The 16,217-nt window shown below is 33.2% G+C and overlaps 1 protein-coding gene across 5 annotated transcripts in view; it reads left to right on the forward strand.

Moving 5' to 3' along the window:
- KCNH7 (potassium voltage-gated channel subfamily H member 7) overlaps positions 1 to 16,217 on the forward strand; it is a 477,325-nt gene that overhangs the window by 412,942 nt on the left and 48,166 nt on the right. For all 5 annotated transcript variants that reach the window (XM_032409337.1, XM_032409301.1, XM_032409310.1 and 2 more), the window contains one exon: positions 5,979 to 6,378. In XM_032409337.1, the coding sequence (XP_032265228.1) occupies positions 5,979 to 6,378 (400 nt within the window). The remainder of the gene's footprint in view (positions 1 to 5,978; positions 6,379 to 16,217) is intronic.

Consider the following 16,217-nt stretch of genomic DNA (forward strand, 5'->3'; position numbering starts at 1 on the left):
AACTAGTTTCAATATTATTAAGTTTTATTGGGTAAGTAATTCATGGAATGGTATATACAAACACCAGAGCTTAGAGGGAATTGAAATAAAATATAAAGCAAAACATGAGTGTAGAGTTATGAAATGTATTACTCACTAAGTGTTCCAAACTCCCCACATGTACCCAAATATTTCTTGACAAACAGAACAGAATGATGGATTAAGTAGAAATTTTCAGTGATGATTCATTCTTTCAATCCTGTAGACAAAACTGAAGATCACATACTTATATTTCCCCATTTATAAAAGAATAATTCTATCCATTTACTACAGGCAAAAGTTTTGGAGAGTAAATCTCTGAAATAAAGTATTTTAAATGTAAGATTCTTAAAAATGCTTACTTAAAATTATTTTGAAAAATTATTTTGAAATCTTATTGAGCATAATATTTTCTCTTATTGATGAGGTTTTCTCAGTTCAACCGTAGCTACATATAGTCTTGAGAAGAGAATTGTTTGATAATAGTAAGAAATCCCCTGTTCTAATTTCAGGCCTTTAGAAAGAATTCCACTTCCACTAAGAAAGGATATTACCTCATCTATTGTAAAACATCTAGGAAAAAAAAAATCACATAGTCTTCTTGAGTCTGGGTCTGGTATCCTACATGTTTACAAAATTGCAATTTGTTTAGAGTATATATTTTTATTAAAATAAAGTTTAGTTAAGAAAGTCATACTTAATAAAGAAAACTAACTTCTACCTCAGTATAAGAAAATATCTAAGGCTTTATTTTTAAAAATTTTATTTATTTATTTGAGAGAGAGAGAAAGCACATGCCAGGGGAGAGGCAGAAGAAGAGGGAGAAGCAGACTCCCCGCTGCGCAGGGAGCCTGATGTGGGGCTTGATCCCAGGACTCCAGGACCATGACCTGAGCCGAAGGCAGACACTTAACAGACTGAGCCACCCAGGCGCCCTGAAAGTATCTAGGGCTTTAATAAACTATGCATATGGGTACGTTTTTTAAAAAATTGAAATTGGATGATATGCTTCAGCCACCCAGAAATCTGAATAATTTGAATTGCCAAGGGAAGAGTCATTTTACATTTTAAAAGTTCTGACAAAATACATTAAAAATAAAAGTTTTAAATAAGTATTCTTTCTTTACCGTGGCATTCAGGCAAAAAGAGTTTGCAGTATCATTCAATTACAGTTAAAGGAGTTCAGGTCTGAAATGGCATAGGTACTGATAAGGCAGAGCCATGGCTTCTTAGAATTCATTATGTCTCCTTTGCTACAGTTTACGAACAGAACCAACAAAACAAAGTGCCTTGCTTCAATCTACTGCCAAGTAGCTCACCTCTTTCTCCATATTCTTTATTATTATGATGTGTTTGTAATTCATAATCACACATAAGTCTTGGGAGCTCTTACGCTTTTTTAGTCTACCAAAAGTAATAATAAACAGACAATATTTTTTCTAATACCAGTAACAAGTTAAGAAATAACATCTAAGAAAATTTTTTACCTCTACTATTTTTTAAATTATTGCAATAGGTTAAAAGATAGTTTTATTTCTATTTTCAAAAATTGGAAAAAAACCCACAAAAATAGATTTACATAATATGTCTGAGTATTACATGAAATTAGATACACTGTGAGAGAAACGTGTATCCTGCAAACATTCTACTTAGCCAAGTTTTGATGTTAACACAACTAAGGTTGGTCCCATTTTTTATTTGCACATAATACAGAGAGAGTACATTGAACTAAACAATGGGGACTAATATTCTCCAACAAATCAGCAAGAGGAGATTGATCATTCTTTAGGCTACTCTCTCTGAGATTTTGGTGCAATCGTTTTTCTCTTTGTGTAATATGGGCAAAACACTTTAAATCTTTAAAGAGATATTTAAAGAAGAAGAAAAGAGTTATTGCAATCTTAAGTGTCATCTACAAGATATGCGTATCTTGTAGGCAACAGTAGCTAAGGATGAATGTCCAGGTGTGTTAGCAGCATCTTGACAACACTAAAAATAAGATCAAGTCATTTGTTACATTGTCAAACAACATATGTAGTTATGCTTGGGTATATGTTATGGAATCACAAGAGAATGGCTTTGACTGTTGAAATCAATTTTCACTCAACCTTATGAAGCAACTGAAAGGTAAAACAACTGTTTAGTAATTTCTGCCTTTCTTTCCTTCCCTCCCTCTACCTTCCCCTTTTCCTCTCTTTCACTCCTTCCCTCTCTACAACTGCAATTATTTTGTAGGAATAATGTCAGTTGGGTTGAGACTTCATCATGTGCTATATTTCTTAAACCTTTTTTTACAGAAAAGATGTTACTTATGTGTTATTATATAAATTATATTCATTTATCTGCTTAGAGAACTTACTATCACCTAGGTTTTACATCTTTTTGATACAATCCTAGAAGAAACAACCAGTGTTTTTTTGAAGGGAGGGAAAAAGGAGGGAGGTGGCTTACACAGCAGATTGATTTTTTTTTCTTTTTTTCATAACATCATTTTTGTTTTACTATCTTGGCAGCCAGAAGAGTCGTTAGTACTTATTATCAAAATATGTTATTAAAACATCTCATTTGTTTTGAAGCATTTCACTTCATTAACCAAATACCCTAGAGAATTTTATTATATTTCATTTATTTTGAGGTTCAGAGAGAAATTTTCTTTCAAAGATAAAAAGTTTTGAACAATAATCTTCAAATACTTCTGATTTCTCAACACAAGTAAATAGGTAACAGAGCAAGGAGAAAAAATAAACACACTAACTGAAGCTGTGAAGTGTAGAAAGAGACACATTGAACTAGGGCTATTCCTGTTACTGAAATCCAAGCAGCCAGTGCATCTAGATGAGGCTCTTGTCTTTAAAATTCCTGCCATTTCCTGAGGAGGCCAAAAGGCCAGTGTTGAAAAGCCTCCAGGTGGAATTCTAGCTATCAAAGTAGTGCATTTGGAAAATGTGTTAAGTTCTATCAATCCATTTCACAATATAATGTGCCTGCTTACTGAAAGCACATGGGATATTTAAATAACACAAAAAGCTTGTATTTACAGGGCATTATCTACAACCCTGTGAGGAGGCATTATTATACCCATTTACAGATGAAAATTTTGAGGTTTAGAAATTAAATAAACAACTTGTCCAAGATGACAGACTGGTATGGATGCAGAATTCATACATCCATTTGTTTGTTCCAAAGTCCTAACATATAACTGATCAGCTAAAACAGACATACGAAAACATGCTCAACAACACTCATCATCAGGGAAATACAAATCAAAACTACAATAAGGTACCACCTCACACCTGTCAAAATGGCTAAAATCAACAATATAGGAGGGCGCCTGGGTGGCTCAGTTGGTTAAGCGACTGCCTTCGGCTCAGGTCATGATCCTGGAGTCCCGGGATCGAGTCCCGCATCGGGCTCCCTGCTCAGCGGGGAGTCTGCTTCTCCCTCTGACCCTCCCCCCTCTCATGTGCTCTCTCTCTCTCTCTCAAATAAATAAATAAAATCTTTAAAAAAAAATAAAATAAAATAAAAAAATAAAAAAAAAAATAAAATCAACAATATAGGAAACAAAAGATGTTGACAAGGATGCATTGGTGGGAATGCAAACTGGTGCAGCCACTCTGGAAAACAGTATGGAGATTCCTCAAAAAGTTAGAAATAGAACTATCCTACAACCCAGCAATTTTAATACTAGGTACTTACCCAAAGGACACAAAAATACTGATTTGAAAGGGCACACACACCGAGATGTTTATAGCAGCACTATCAACAATAGCCAAATTATGGAAAGAGGCCAAACATCCATCAATTGATGAATGGATAAAGAAGAAGTGGTACATATATACAATGGAATATTACTCAGTCATCAATAAGGGTGAAATCTTGCCATTTGCAACAGTGTGGGTGGAGCTAGAGTGTATTATGCTAAGCAAAATAAGTCAAAGACAAATACCACATGATTTCACTCATCTGTGGAATTTAAGAAGCAAAATAGATGAACATAGGGAAAGGAAGTAAAAAGAAAGAGAGAGAGAGGGAGGAAAACCATAAGAGACTATTAACTATAGAGAAAAAGCTGAGGGTTTCTGGAGGGGAGGTGGGTGGGGGATGGGCTCAATGGGTGATGGGGATTAAGGAGGGCACTTGTTGTGATGAGCACTGGGTGTTATATGTAAGTGATAAATCACTAAATTCTGCTCCTGAAACCAATATTACACTATATGTTAACTAACTAGAATTTAAATAAAAACTTGAAACCAAAATAAGAACCAACTAAATTAAAAAAAAAAATAGCTCATCAGTTAAAATGTTGATAATTCAAATGATGGAAAGTTGACTTTTCTTCCAGAGAACTACCTTATACTAACTTAAACTCTCCATTTATTCATTGAGAAGAGATACACTCTTTACATTTGTGAAGAAAAAAAAATACTATTTTCTTTATTCCACCTTAAAAATTAGTAGCTCAACATTGGAAACAAGGAAGACCCACTTCTCCACACATCCCATAATGAGTAAAGACCAGAGCCCAAATGTGATATGCACATCCTAACTGCATAATCTCCTCTCACCTCTAGAAGCTTACAATACAAACTGAAAAGAATTCAGAGGAGACCGAAGGATCTCCCCTTCTCCTAGTAACCACTCTGGCACAAGAAAAAGAAGAAAGAAAGAGAGAAAGAAAGAAAGGAAGAAAAGAAAGGAAGGAAGAAAGAAAGAAACTACAACACTTATTATAGAATATTAATAAAACTATTTTTCTTAATATTTAGTGCTTTTTTCCCCATCAAGTCAATATGAATAGATAGAGGGCGATAACTATGACATGTGCTATTTTTTAATTAAAATATAAGTGTTCTTAATACAGTTGGATATACTCTGCAAAATAAACACCAACAATGAACACATAAAATGACTCAATAATTGATTGGTAAACACCATGTAACTATGGAATAATTATATGCTCTGTGAATTATATAGTATTTATAGCTGACATTATTTAGGAACCCTAAGAAATGAACTTGTAATTTGTACTTATCAGATTTCAAATCCAAACAACCAGTTAAGTATCCTGTTATTATATAGAAGTGTCCTATCATTAGATACCTGGTCAGTAATAATCATGCAATTAGTTACACATATCACACCCCAAAGAAAAATACATCATATCATTGGGACATCAAGAAACAATTCATCAACTTAGCACATTTAGAAAGGAAAGATGAATTTAAATATAGTGCATAAGGCATGCATACAATCATCTGATAAGTCTCCCAATGACCTGCTTGCCTGGCTCTTCTCAGTATGCGGGTCTCTCTCAACTCTAACGTCAGCTCCTCAGCAAGATCTTCTTTGGCCTTTCCTTATAAAGTCACCCCCACAACACCCTTTATCATACCACTCTGTTTTATTATCATTATCACACTTTTCACTCTGAAATGAGCTTATTGTTTGTTTCTTTAAAAAAAATCTATCTCTCCCTAAAAGACAGTGACACTTAAGATTACAATAACTCCTCATTAGAAAAGGCATTTTCTTTAGTAAGTAAATGTCTCTTTTTGTTACAAAAGTGATCATGTCTGCCTGCTCAACACTATAATCCCAGTGTGTGGCACTTGCTAGGCACACAACACACAGCAATGTTTATTGGTGAATAATTGATTTACTGAGTATTTATCTTCAAGGCACTTGGTTAGAACATAAAACTAGACAGATGGAGTCTCTGTCCCATGAGTCTTGCATGTCAAGATAGTGAATTAATGTACCACAGACTTTCAAAGTATTTTCCAAAGCAGATGTAAAATTAAAAAAAAAAAAAAACTAACCTTAATACTTAATTCAAATATGCATTTATCCTCAATGCTACCATATTGTTTTAACCTGTGTCTACCTACTTTGCTTCACAGGAACATACACGGAATTGTTTGCCAACTGTTTCTGACCATACACATTTATTTCCACAGACAACAACATTAATTGGTCTTTTGAAGACAGCTCGACTCCTTCGTCTTGTGCGAGTTGCCCGAAAACTTGATCGATATTCAGAATATGGCGCTGCCGTCCTAATGCTCTTAATGTGCATATTTGCCCTGATAGCTCACTGGCTGGCTTGCATTTGGTACGCAATTGGGAATGTAGAAAGGCCCTACCTGACAGACAAAATTGGATGGTTGGATTCCTTAGGACAACAAATTGGGAAACGATACAATGACAGTGACTCAAGTTCTGGACCATCCATTAAAGACAAATACGTCACAGCACTTTATTTTACCTTCAGCAGTTTAACCAGTGTAGGATTCGGAAATGTGTCTCCTAACACCAATTCGGAGAAAATCTTTTCAATCTGTGTCATGTTGATTGGCTGTAAGTAGATTTCTCTTTTGTTATCTATTAGGATAAAATATCATAAAATTGATATCTATAGACAATTCCAAATAAGGCAAAGAAAAAATTATAGAAAACTGTAGAGATAATGGAATTACATATATGGGTATTATATTCTATGAAACCTGATTCTCTCTGTGAAAGGGAGATACCAAAAGGACTTTCAGCACCTCAGAAAACCACAAACATAAAACTGGAGTGACATGGATCTTGTGATTCCGGAATTGAGACTTGTAGTTCACTTCTGCTGCTGTAAAAACATTGGTAGTTGTTATTTTCTATTTTAAGCTGAGGCCAGATTAGAATGGGAAAGATTCGTTTACATTACTAGATAGATATATATATGCTTCTAAAAAGAAAAAATGTATTTGTATATAAAATATATAGAATAGAAATATATATTTTATATTTCTGTATTTATAGATAGATATATACACAAATAAATATATATATGTATTTTTCACCACTTATTGACTAAAAATTCCTTTCCCTATGATATTATGCCAAAACTTAAGTGATTGCTCTTTACCTTGTAATGGGGTGATGACATTAACATCATTAAGAGATATGTTTTTGGAATAAGAAACAAAAAAATTTTGCATTAAACTAAAGATGTTTTAATATTTTTAAAAATCATACTGCAGAGTCACTAAAGATAACTGCTGTGACACCAAGCAGCAATTGACAAATCCATAATGGATTTTTAAAGCTTAAAAAAGGGGCATCATCCCTAGATGGTGTACAGATCTGAAAATAGATCCAGAGTTTATTTTAAACAGCATATTGACTAATGAAATGTACTTAGATAAGTTTTATTTATGAAATTTAAATCAATTCACCTGGTTTATTGTTCATTATATTTAAAATATATTTTTCATATATAAGTTTTAGTATTATTATTTTAGTAAGATTTGTATAGGCAAATAGCATTATATTGAAATAACTTTTAAGATATTGTACAGATTCAGGCTAAGTCTGGGCTATAAACACTGAAGTAGCCTTGCACCCAGAAGGAAATGGAAAAGGGACCTACTAGGAAACAGAAAAATTCATTCCAGAGAGATTGAATCTCTCAGAACAAACACAGTCCCAACCACTCTGTGATTATAACTGCTAGTAAATACCTTATAGTGATTATCAATTTTAGTGAAATAGGTAGCAAACCAAGAAAATTTTTAAAAGTTTGTTCCTAATTAAACACCTGTGTAAAAATATATATACTTTACATATATATATATATATATATATATATATATATATATACACACTTTTAATAAATAAAACAGAACCTGCATCTTGAAACTTAGAAATTGCTAGAAAGAATTTTCTAACCTGCTAACCACTTAGGAATTCCCATCACTTGTAAGGATTATGTTAAATACATAGTACTGTTTATCATATGAATTATTTTAAATTAAGGAAAACTCAGTTCTTTATTTGGTCCATACCCAATCTCTAATCCCTAAATCAGGATAATTGGCAGTCTTTTCTCCTTCCTTCTTTCTTTCTTCCTATTTTCCTTCTTTCCTTCCTTCTTAAACATAGCACAAGGCTATTTCTGTTGATTCTTTAAGGATACTTGTTTTCTGCAGGTATTTTTCATCTTTTAGAAAAAGAGAAAACACTCTAGTTAACTGAATAGAGTAAGATAGAACCACATTCCACATAATATACTTTATTGAACAATGGACTTGGTTCTACAAACCTTAATCAAAAGGGAATTATGTAGAGCTCAGTGTCACACAGGAAAAAAATTGTAAGTATTCCTGGAGAGTTCTTTTTTTTTTAAGATTTTATTTATTTATTTTGACAGAGAGACACACAGCGAGAGAGGGAACACAAGCAGGGGGGGTGGGAGAGGGAGAAGCAGGCTTCCTGCCAAGCAGGGAGCCCGATGCGGGGCTTGATCCCAGGACCCTGGGATCATGACCTGAGCTGAAGGCAGACACTCAACGACTGAGCCACCCAGGCACCCCTTCTTGGAGAGTTCTATCATCACCTGTTATGCTACAAATAAAGAAAAAAGGTCAAATTAAGACTCAAAACTTAATAAGAATGCTCCAAAATGTGCTTAGCCATTTCATGTATATCGATGCATCTACACATGATATTTCCATTCAGATCAACTGTGTTAGAAAATGATTTGGTTGTGGGGGCGCCTGGGTGGTTCAGTCATTAAGCGTCTGCCTTCGACTCAGGTCATGGTCCCAGGGTCCTGGGATCGAGCCCCACATAGGGCTCCCTGCTCCGCAGGAAACCTGCTTCTCCCTCTCCCACTCCCCCTGCTTGTGTTCCCTCTCTCGCTGTGTCTCTCTCTGTCAAATAAATAAAATCTTTAAAAAAAAAAAAATGATTTGGTTGTCTTTGTTTAGTTATATTTCTACACTAAATGTATACTCCTTAGATCTGTGGGTGGCCTGATTTAAGCCTAAAATAAAACACAGTATCTAAAAATATAATGTAAAATATTGTATATGTACTACTAGTTATAGTTTATATAGTCTAGTTATCAGGTTAAACTCTCTTATCATCCCTAAGCTTCTTTAAAACCAATCTTCATTCTAAAAGAAATATTTGACACCAAGTTGTAAAAAACAAAGGGATCTATCATCTCTCTTACAACAATATAATTCTAGGAAACTAAAAAAATAAACGTTAAAAGGTATCATCTAACTAACAACTCAAATGTCTGTAGATACATTTTAAAAGCTGCTGTTTGCAAAGACAGTTACCAGTTGTACTGCTGAATGTGTACAGAGAACAGTGACCAGAGAATTCATTTTAAAAGTGTACACAGTTCAAGACAAAAAATAAAGGAAAATTTAAGCAGCTATTAAATAAGTGTGAATATATACTCATATATTCATATCTATGTGTTATACAAGTTTATATTTTTGTTCAAATATTATAATATACACATTTAATTTTAAAAATACATTATCCAGTAAATGAAGGTAAATGTATTCCATCTCTTACCTTCTTGACAAACATCTTGGGAGAATTTCTTGTTTTATAGTATGTAAAAAAAAAGTTACTGGATTTCTGCTTTTAGCCATAATGGAATAACTGAAAATTTACCATATTCCCACAAAATTTTTGAAAATAACAGAAAACTGAACAGAATACAGAAGGCACTTGTTTTCAGACATTGGAAAACAGATAGTAGGGAATTTTGATCCCTGAAGAAGGAAAGCAAACAAGATGGGCCCCATGATATCTTCAGCCTTCTGCCTGGAGTCACTTTCTGGACCACATGGGAAGGAGAAGCAACAAAAGCAGACACCAGCGGTCCCATTGAGTTAAGAAAACAAGATCAGAGGTTATGGTGGCTTTAAGTGCTAAAATTTGCAAGACAGACAACCAGAGAAGAGGCAGCTATGGTAGAGAAAAGCTCCAGAAATATGCAGAGGTATCTCCTTGGATCTACTGATTAATACTAAGTCACAAATGCATAAGGGAAAACTCAAGGCCTGTCAAATAAATACCAGAAATACCATAAATTGAACAATTTCCAGAGATCACACGTGTATTAAAAATATTCAAGTCCCTGGGGCACCTGGGTGGCTCAGTCAGTTAAGCGTCTGCCTTCGGCTCAGGTCATGATCCTGGGGTCCTGGGATCGAGCCCCGCATCGGGCTCCCTGCTCAGCGGGAAGCCTGCTTCTCCTTCTCCCACTCCCCCTGCTTGTGTTCCCTCTCTTGCTGTGTCTCTCTCTGTCAAATAAATAAAATCTTTAAAAAAAAAAAAAAAAAATATTCAAGTCCCTGTCAGTAGAGTGAAAAGCCCTCACTGAATATCAAAGGTATTCATTAAGAATTTCAGAAAAATGGTGCCATAGTACTAGGGTTAGTCTATCCCTAACAAAGCTTAAAAAGTAAGCCTCAAAAGGAACAGGCTGATCTACAAGTATTTTAACTGTGTGCAAGAACAATATCGAAGATTTATATCCAGCAGTGAACATGTTAAATTTACAATGTCCATCATCCATTAAAAAATTAAGAGATACGTTAAGAAACAAGAAAATGTAACCAATAATGAAGCAAAAAAAATTTTAACACAGAATCAATAAAGAAGATGTAACATATACATACAATGGAATATTATTCAGCCATAAAAAGAAAAAAAAAGAATGAAATCTTGCCATTTGTGACAACATAGATGGACCTTGAGGGCATTATGTGCTAAGTGAAGTAAGTCAGACAGAAAAAGACAAATGCCCTATAATCTAACTTATATGTAAAATCTAAAACAAAACAAAACAAAACAAAACACAAACAAATAAAAATAACCAAGCTCATAGATCCAGAGAACAAATGGGTGGTTACCAGAGGCTGGGGGTTAGGGGTAGGTAAAATAGGTGAAGGAATCAAAGGTACAAATTTCCAGTTATTAAATAAATAAATAAATAAATAGGGATGTAATGTACAGTGTGGTGATTATAGTTAATAATACTGAATTGTATATTTGAAAGTTGCTAAAAGTAAATCTTTTTTTAATCTTAAAAGTCCTCATCACAAGAAAAAAATTCTGTGACTATGTATAGTGATGGATATTAACTAGACTTATTGTGATGATCATTTCTGACTGTATACAAATATCAAATCACTATGTTGTACTTCTGAAACTAATATAACATTGTATGTCAATTATATCTTAATAAAGCAAACAAAAGCCCAGAACCAGAATTGACAGAAATAATGAAACTAGCAGACAATACCAAGCACTTTAACAAATGTGTATGTGGACTCCCAGAAAATTGGGAAGGGAACCAGAAAAAAAAATTTTTAAATGGCTAAAATTTTTCCAAAATTGATAAAAGCTATAAACCACAGATCCAAGAAGTTTAGTGAATCCTAAACAGGTTAAACACACACGCGCACACACACACACACACACAAAAGCACACCATACTCAAATTACTGAAAACTTAACAGGTTAAACACACACACACACACACACACACACACACTAAAGCACACCATACTCAAATTACTGAAAACTAATGATAAAGAGAAAAAGTCTTAAAGTAACCAGAGAGGGGGGAAATAGGACACATCATGTACAGAGGAAAAATATCTGGTTGAGAACATATTTCTTATTAGAAACAATGCAAACCAGAAGACAATGTAATAAAATCTTTAAAGTGCTGAAATAAAAACAAAATCTGTCAACACAGAAATATTGGTTCAATTAATCTATTCTTCAAAAGTAACAGACAAACAAAACCTGACATAACTCATCATAAGCAGAGTATAAGAAATAATAAAGTTTTTCGGGTGAAAAAAAAATGTTATTAAGATGAAAATTTGGATCCAGAAAAACAAATGAAGAACACTAAAAATGGTTAATATGTAGATACGTTTAAAAGATTTTTTTCTCATTTTTAAATATCTTCAAAAAATAGTTTTTAAAGCAAAAATCAGGAGAATTAATTTTAGGTTTTATAACATATGTAGAATTAAAAATGTGACATTAATAGTATAAAAATGGGAAGGGGGAATGGAAGTATATTGTTACAAGATTCCTACATTATCCATGAAGAGATATTATATTATTTAAGGTACAGAGTGATACGTTAAAAATGCATACTGTAATTCCTACAGCACAGCTAACAAGCCAATAGGGAAGATGAAATTAAATAATCAAATTAATAAAATCAAAAGGTAGGAAATAAGAAATGGGAACCCAGAGAAAACAAATAGCAAAATGGTAGATTTAAACACAGCCACATTTATAATTCCATTAAATGTAAGTGAGCTAAATTCTCATTGAACTGCAGAAATTGTCAGACTGTTTTGAAAAAAGTTTCAACCATACTTTGTCTAAAGAAAACACTTAAAATATAAAGAGACAGGTAAAAAAAATGGAAAACGATGTACATACAATCACTAATTATGAGAAAATGTAAGGAGCAGTATTGATTTCAAAGAAGACTTGAGGACAAGGACTATTACCAGAGACAAAGTAGACACCACAGTCTTAAGTGTGTAGACACCCAATTACAGAGCAATTACATTAACCAAAGACTGACCAAACCTAAATGAGAAATAGACAAATTCACAAGACAAATCTACAGTTACAGTTAGCAATTAACACTCCTCCCTCTGTTTCGTAGAATAAGCAGACAGAAAATCAGTAGAGATAAAAGACTTAAATGATACTATCAATTAACTTGACATACTGGCAATTATAGAATACCAGCAGGATACACATTCTTTTTTAGTGTATGTGGGACATTCACCAAAGATAGACCGTATGCTGGACTACAGATCAAATCTTCAAAACAGGTTATATCCTTTTTTTTTTTTTTACGATTTTATTTATTGATTTGACAGAGACAGAGAGAGCACAAGCAGAAGGAGAGGGAGAAGCAGGCTCCCCACTGAGCAGGGAACCTGATGCAGGGCTTGATCCCAGGACCCTGGGATCATGACCTGAGCTGAAGGCAGACACTTAACCAACTGAGCCACCCACATGCCCCAACACAGGTCATATTCTGAACCAAAAAGAAATCTCAACAAACTTAAAATTATCGAATCATACAGAGTATATCTCTGACCATAAAAGAAACCAGAAATTGGCAAGAGAGAAAGAAAAGAAAGAAAAGAAATGAAAAGGAAAGAAAAGAAAAAGTGATAGACATAGATATTTGGAAAGAAAGTAGGTAACACACCTCCAAATAACCTATGGTTCAAAGAAAAAATCACATGGAAAATTAGAAAATATTTTAAATGAATGAAAATGAAAATAAAATGTATCAAAATCTGTGAGACAGCTAAAAACATGCTCAGAGAGAAACGTGTAGCTTTAAGTGTTTTTATTTAAAAAGAAAGGTCTAAAGTCAAAGATCTAAGCTTCTATTTTAAGACAAGCAAACTAAACATATAAATAGAAGAAATAGAGATAAGAGCAAAAGTTAATAAAATATTAATCATACAAACATTAGAGAACATTAATGGGAGTATATTCTGGCTCTTTAAAAGAGCCAGTCTTCCAATTAGACTGATGAGACAAAAGACATAAGTTACCAATGTCTTACATGAAAGGAGAGATATTACTACCCATTATAAAGATATTAAAAGAATAATAAAATAACATTACAAATTATTATAATAAGTATGACAATTCAGATGTGATAGAAAAGTTCTTTGAATGATACAAATTACCAAAAGTGAAACAAACAAAAAATCCTGAGCCATACAATAGAAATTGATAAATTGGATTTCATCAAAATTAGTAACTTTAACTTTTCAAAGGACACTGTTAAGAAAAGGAACAAGCAAGTAATAGACTAGAAGAAAATATTCTCAATACTTAGATCTAAAAAAAAAAAAAAGACTTGTATCCAGAATATATAATTTCTTACAATTCTATAATAAAAGACAACTCGATTTAAAAAATGAGCAAAAGATTTAAATAGACATTTCAAGATATATGAATGGCCAATAAGTACAGGAAAAGATGTCATTAGTCATCAGGAAATGCAAATGAAAACTCAAGTTAGATATTACACGCCCACTACAAGGTTAAAATCAAAGACTGGTAATACCAGCTGTTGAGTTGGGAGCAATTGACATTATTATAATTGCTGGAGGGAGTATAAATTGACACAAGTTTGAGAAACAGTCTAGCAGTTTCTTATAAAGTTATACATACCACACATTTCCACTCTTAGGTGTTTAAAGGGAAATGGAAATATGTGCCCACACAAAGACTTGTAGACAGATGTTCATGGCAGTTTTATTCATAATAGCCAAAACCTAGAAACAGTGGGATTTCTGTCAACAGAAGAGATAAGCTGGTAGAGCCATGCAATGCAAACCAGAGTGAAAAAAAAAAAAAAACAAATTATTGATACATACAACAGAATTAATTTCAAAGACGTTGAACAAAAGAAGTCAGACACAAATTAATATATGCATTATGATTCCATTTATATGAAAACCTAGGGAATGCAAACTAATCTGTAATGACATACATTGGAGCTCAGTGATTGTCTAGGTTCTAAAGTGAGTGTGTAGGCAGCCAACAAACACAAGGGAATCTTTTGGGGTGATGGAAGTGTTCCATATCTTGATTGTGTTTGTAGCAGTGTATACGTTTGTCAAAATTAATTGAGCTGTACAAGACAGATTTATTTTATTATTTGTAATTACATGCTTAAAACATCTAATTTTCTAAGTTAAAACTTTTTAAAAGTTTGTGTAATAGGTAGAAAACAAGTGTATTTGTTCTGTAGGCACATTTCAGCTAATGCCTAATGACCAACTAAATTCATTAGTTCGGTTAGCATATCAGATTTTGGGGGTGGTGTGCTAAAAGAAGTTTTAGGATATACCTGCTTTATTTCTATAATATCTAAACCTAAAACAAACCATTTGATGAAATTAGAACTCCCTATTGAGGAAAGGTCCCTATTGAGTTGAGGAGAGAAATATCCTTATATAGTCTGCCATCTTGCTTTTGACTCATATTTTATGCCAATTGATGGGCATTAACTAAGTGATATATAAAGAATATGATTATGTTGTGCTGCTCTCTTGCTTACAGCTTTTAGCTCCAGTTGCTCCTAAAAAATTAGAAAAAATAATTCATGCATTCATTATAATTTAAAAAACCATCACATAGAATTAGCTAAGAGAAATACATGTTATTCATGTATTCAACTATATGCTTATAATCTAGACTTTGCCATCTTGTCAACAAGTAGAAATGCCTGTTTATGATCCAAACTAATGTTTTGTTTCATTTTTATGGCAGTATGGAGATAAAACCACAATATGGAAATGAAACAAAATAAATAATTACTCTCCTCCAAGTAATTATGTGGTTTAGGTAAAATAACTGGCATTGATTATGTGCCCTCTGATTAAATCAAGTTAACTTAATCTGTACTAACTAAACTACTTCCTGAAAAAATGATAGATACTTTGGAGATATAACAGCATGCATAAATATTTCCAACACTACAATTAGGAAGAGTAAAATACATTTTTCACGTGAATTTCCTTGAATCACAAGAATCGGTTTCTGGCAAGTATTGCTAACTCTCTTCTTAATCAACTATTCATTTACTCAGATTAGGCTCAAGTCTTTTTTCTGTGGAAGATCCAACCAAAACAGCTTATCTATCTTACTGAGAATTATTATCTTTCACACATCCCAATTCAGGCTCACTACAGATCTCCCCAACTCTCATCCCCTTAAATAGATAAAAACAAGGGACCACTCCTTTCTCTGTGACATTCTCTTACTTGGGATATATATGGTAAAGAAGGACCATACTAACCAAGAGATAAAGATAAGATGGAAAAGAAAGCAAATGACCAGGAAGATAAGTTGTTTTAAAATGCTTAACCTGAATCTGGCCAAAATCTACTTCAAAAATGATTAAGTGGTTTATAGAAGTAACAGTTTGTAAAGTGTGTGTGTGCTGGATTTGTTGGTTGAATTCAGTTGAATCAAATACTTTAAGCTGTTCATTTTTTACCACCTGCTTGGGATAGAGCAGTTCCAGTGTCTTAAACATTCTCTACCTTCTCTCTACGGTTTGGACACATGCCCAAAGATCAAAATACAGACCATTTATCATGATTTGACTTTCTGTACAGAATATAGCACTTTATTTTTGGAATTACTAAAAACTGAATACAAATATAAAAGGAAAGAGAAGATACTCAAAAAACTTATGTTAAGTCATAAAGATTAGGCCAGAAACCACTTAAAAGGGTACGCAACCTAAGTACTGAAATGTATAGCAAGGATTGTTATAGCAGTTTCTTTCTTCTCACAGATGAAAAAAAATATGTATCCTGTTT

The sequence above is a fragment of the Phoca vitulina genome, unplaced genomic scaffold, assembly GCF_004348235.1.
Source record: "Phoca vitulina isolate PV1807 unplaced genomic scaffold, GSC_HSeal_1.0 scaffold1, whole genome shotgun sequence".
In the NCBI taxonomy this organism is placed as follows: domain Eukaryota; kingdom Metazoa; phylum Chordata; class Mammalia; order Carnivora; family Phocidae; genus Phoca; species Phoca vitulina.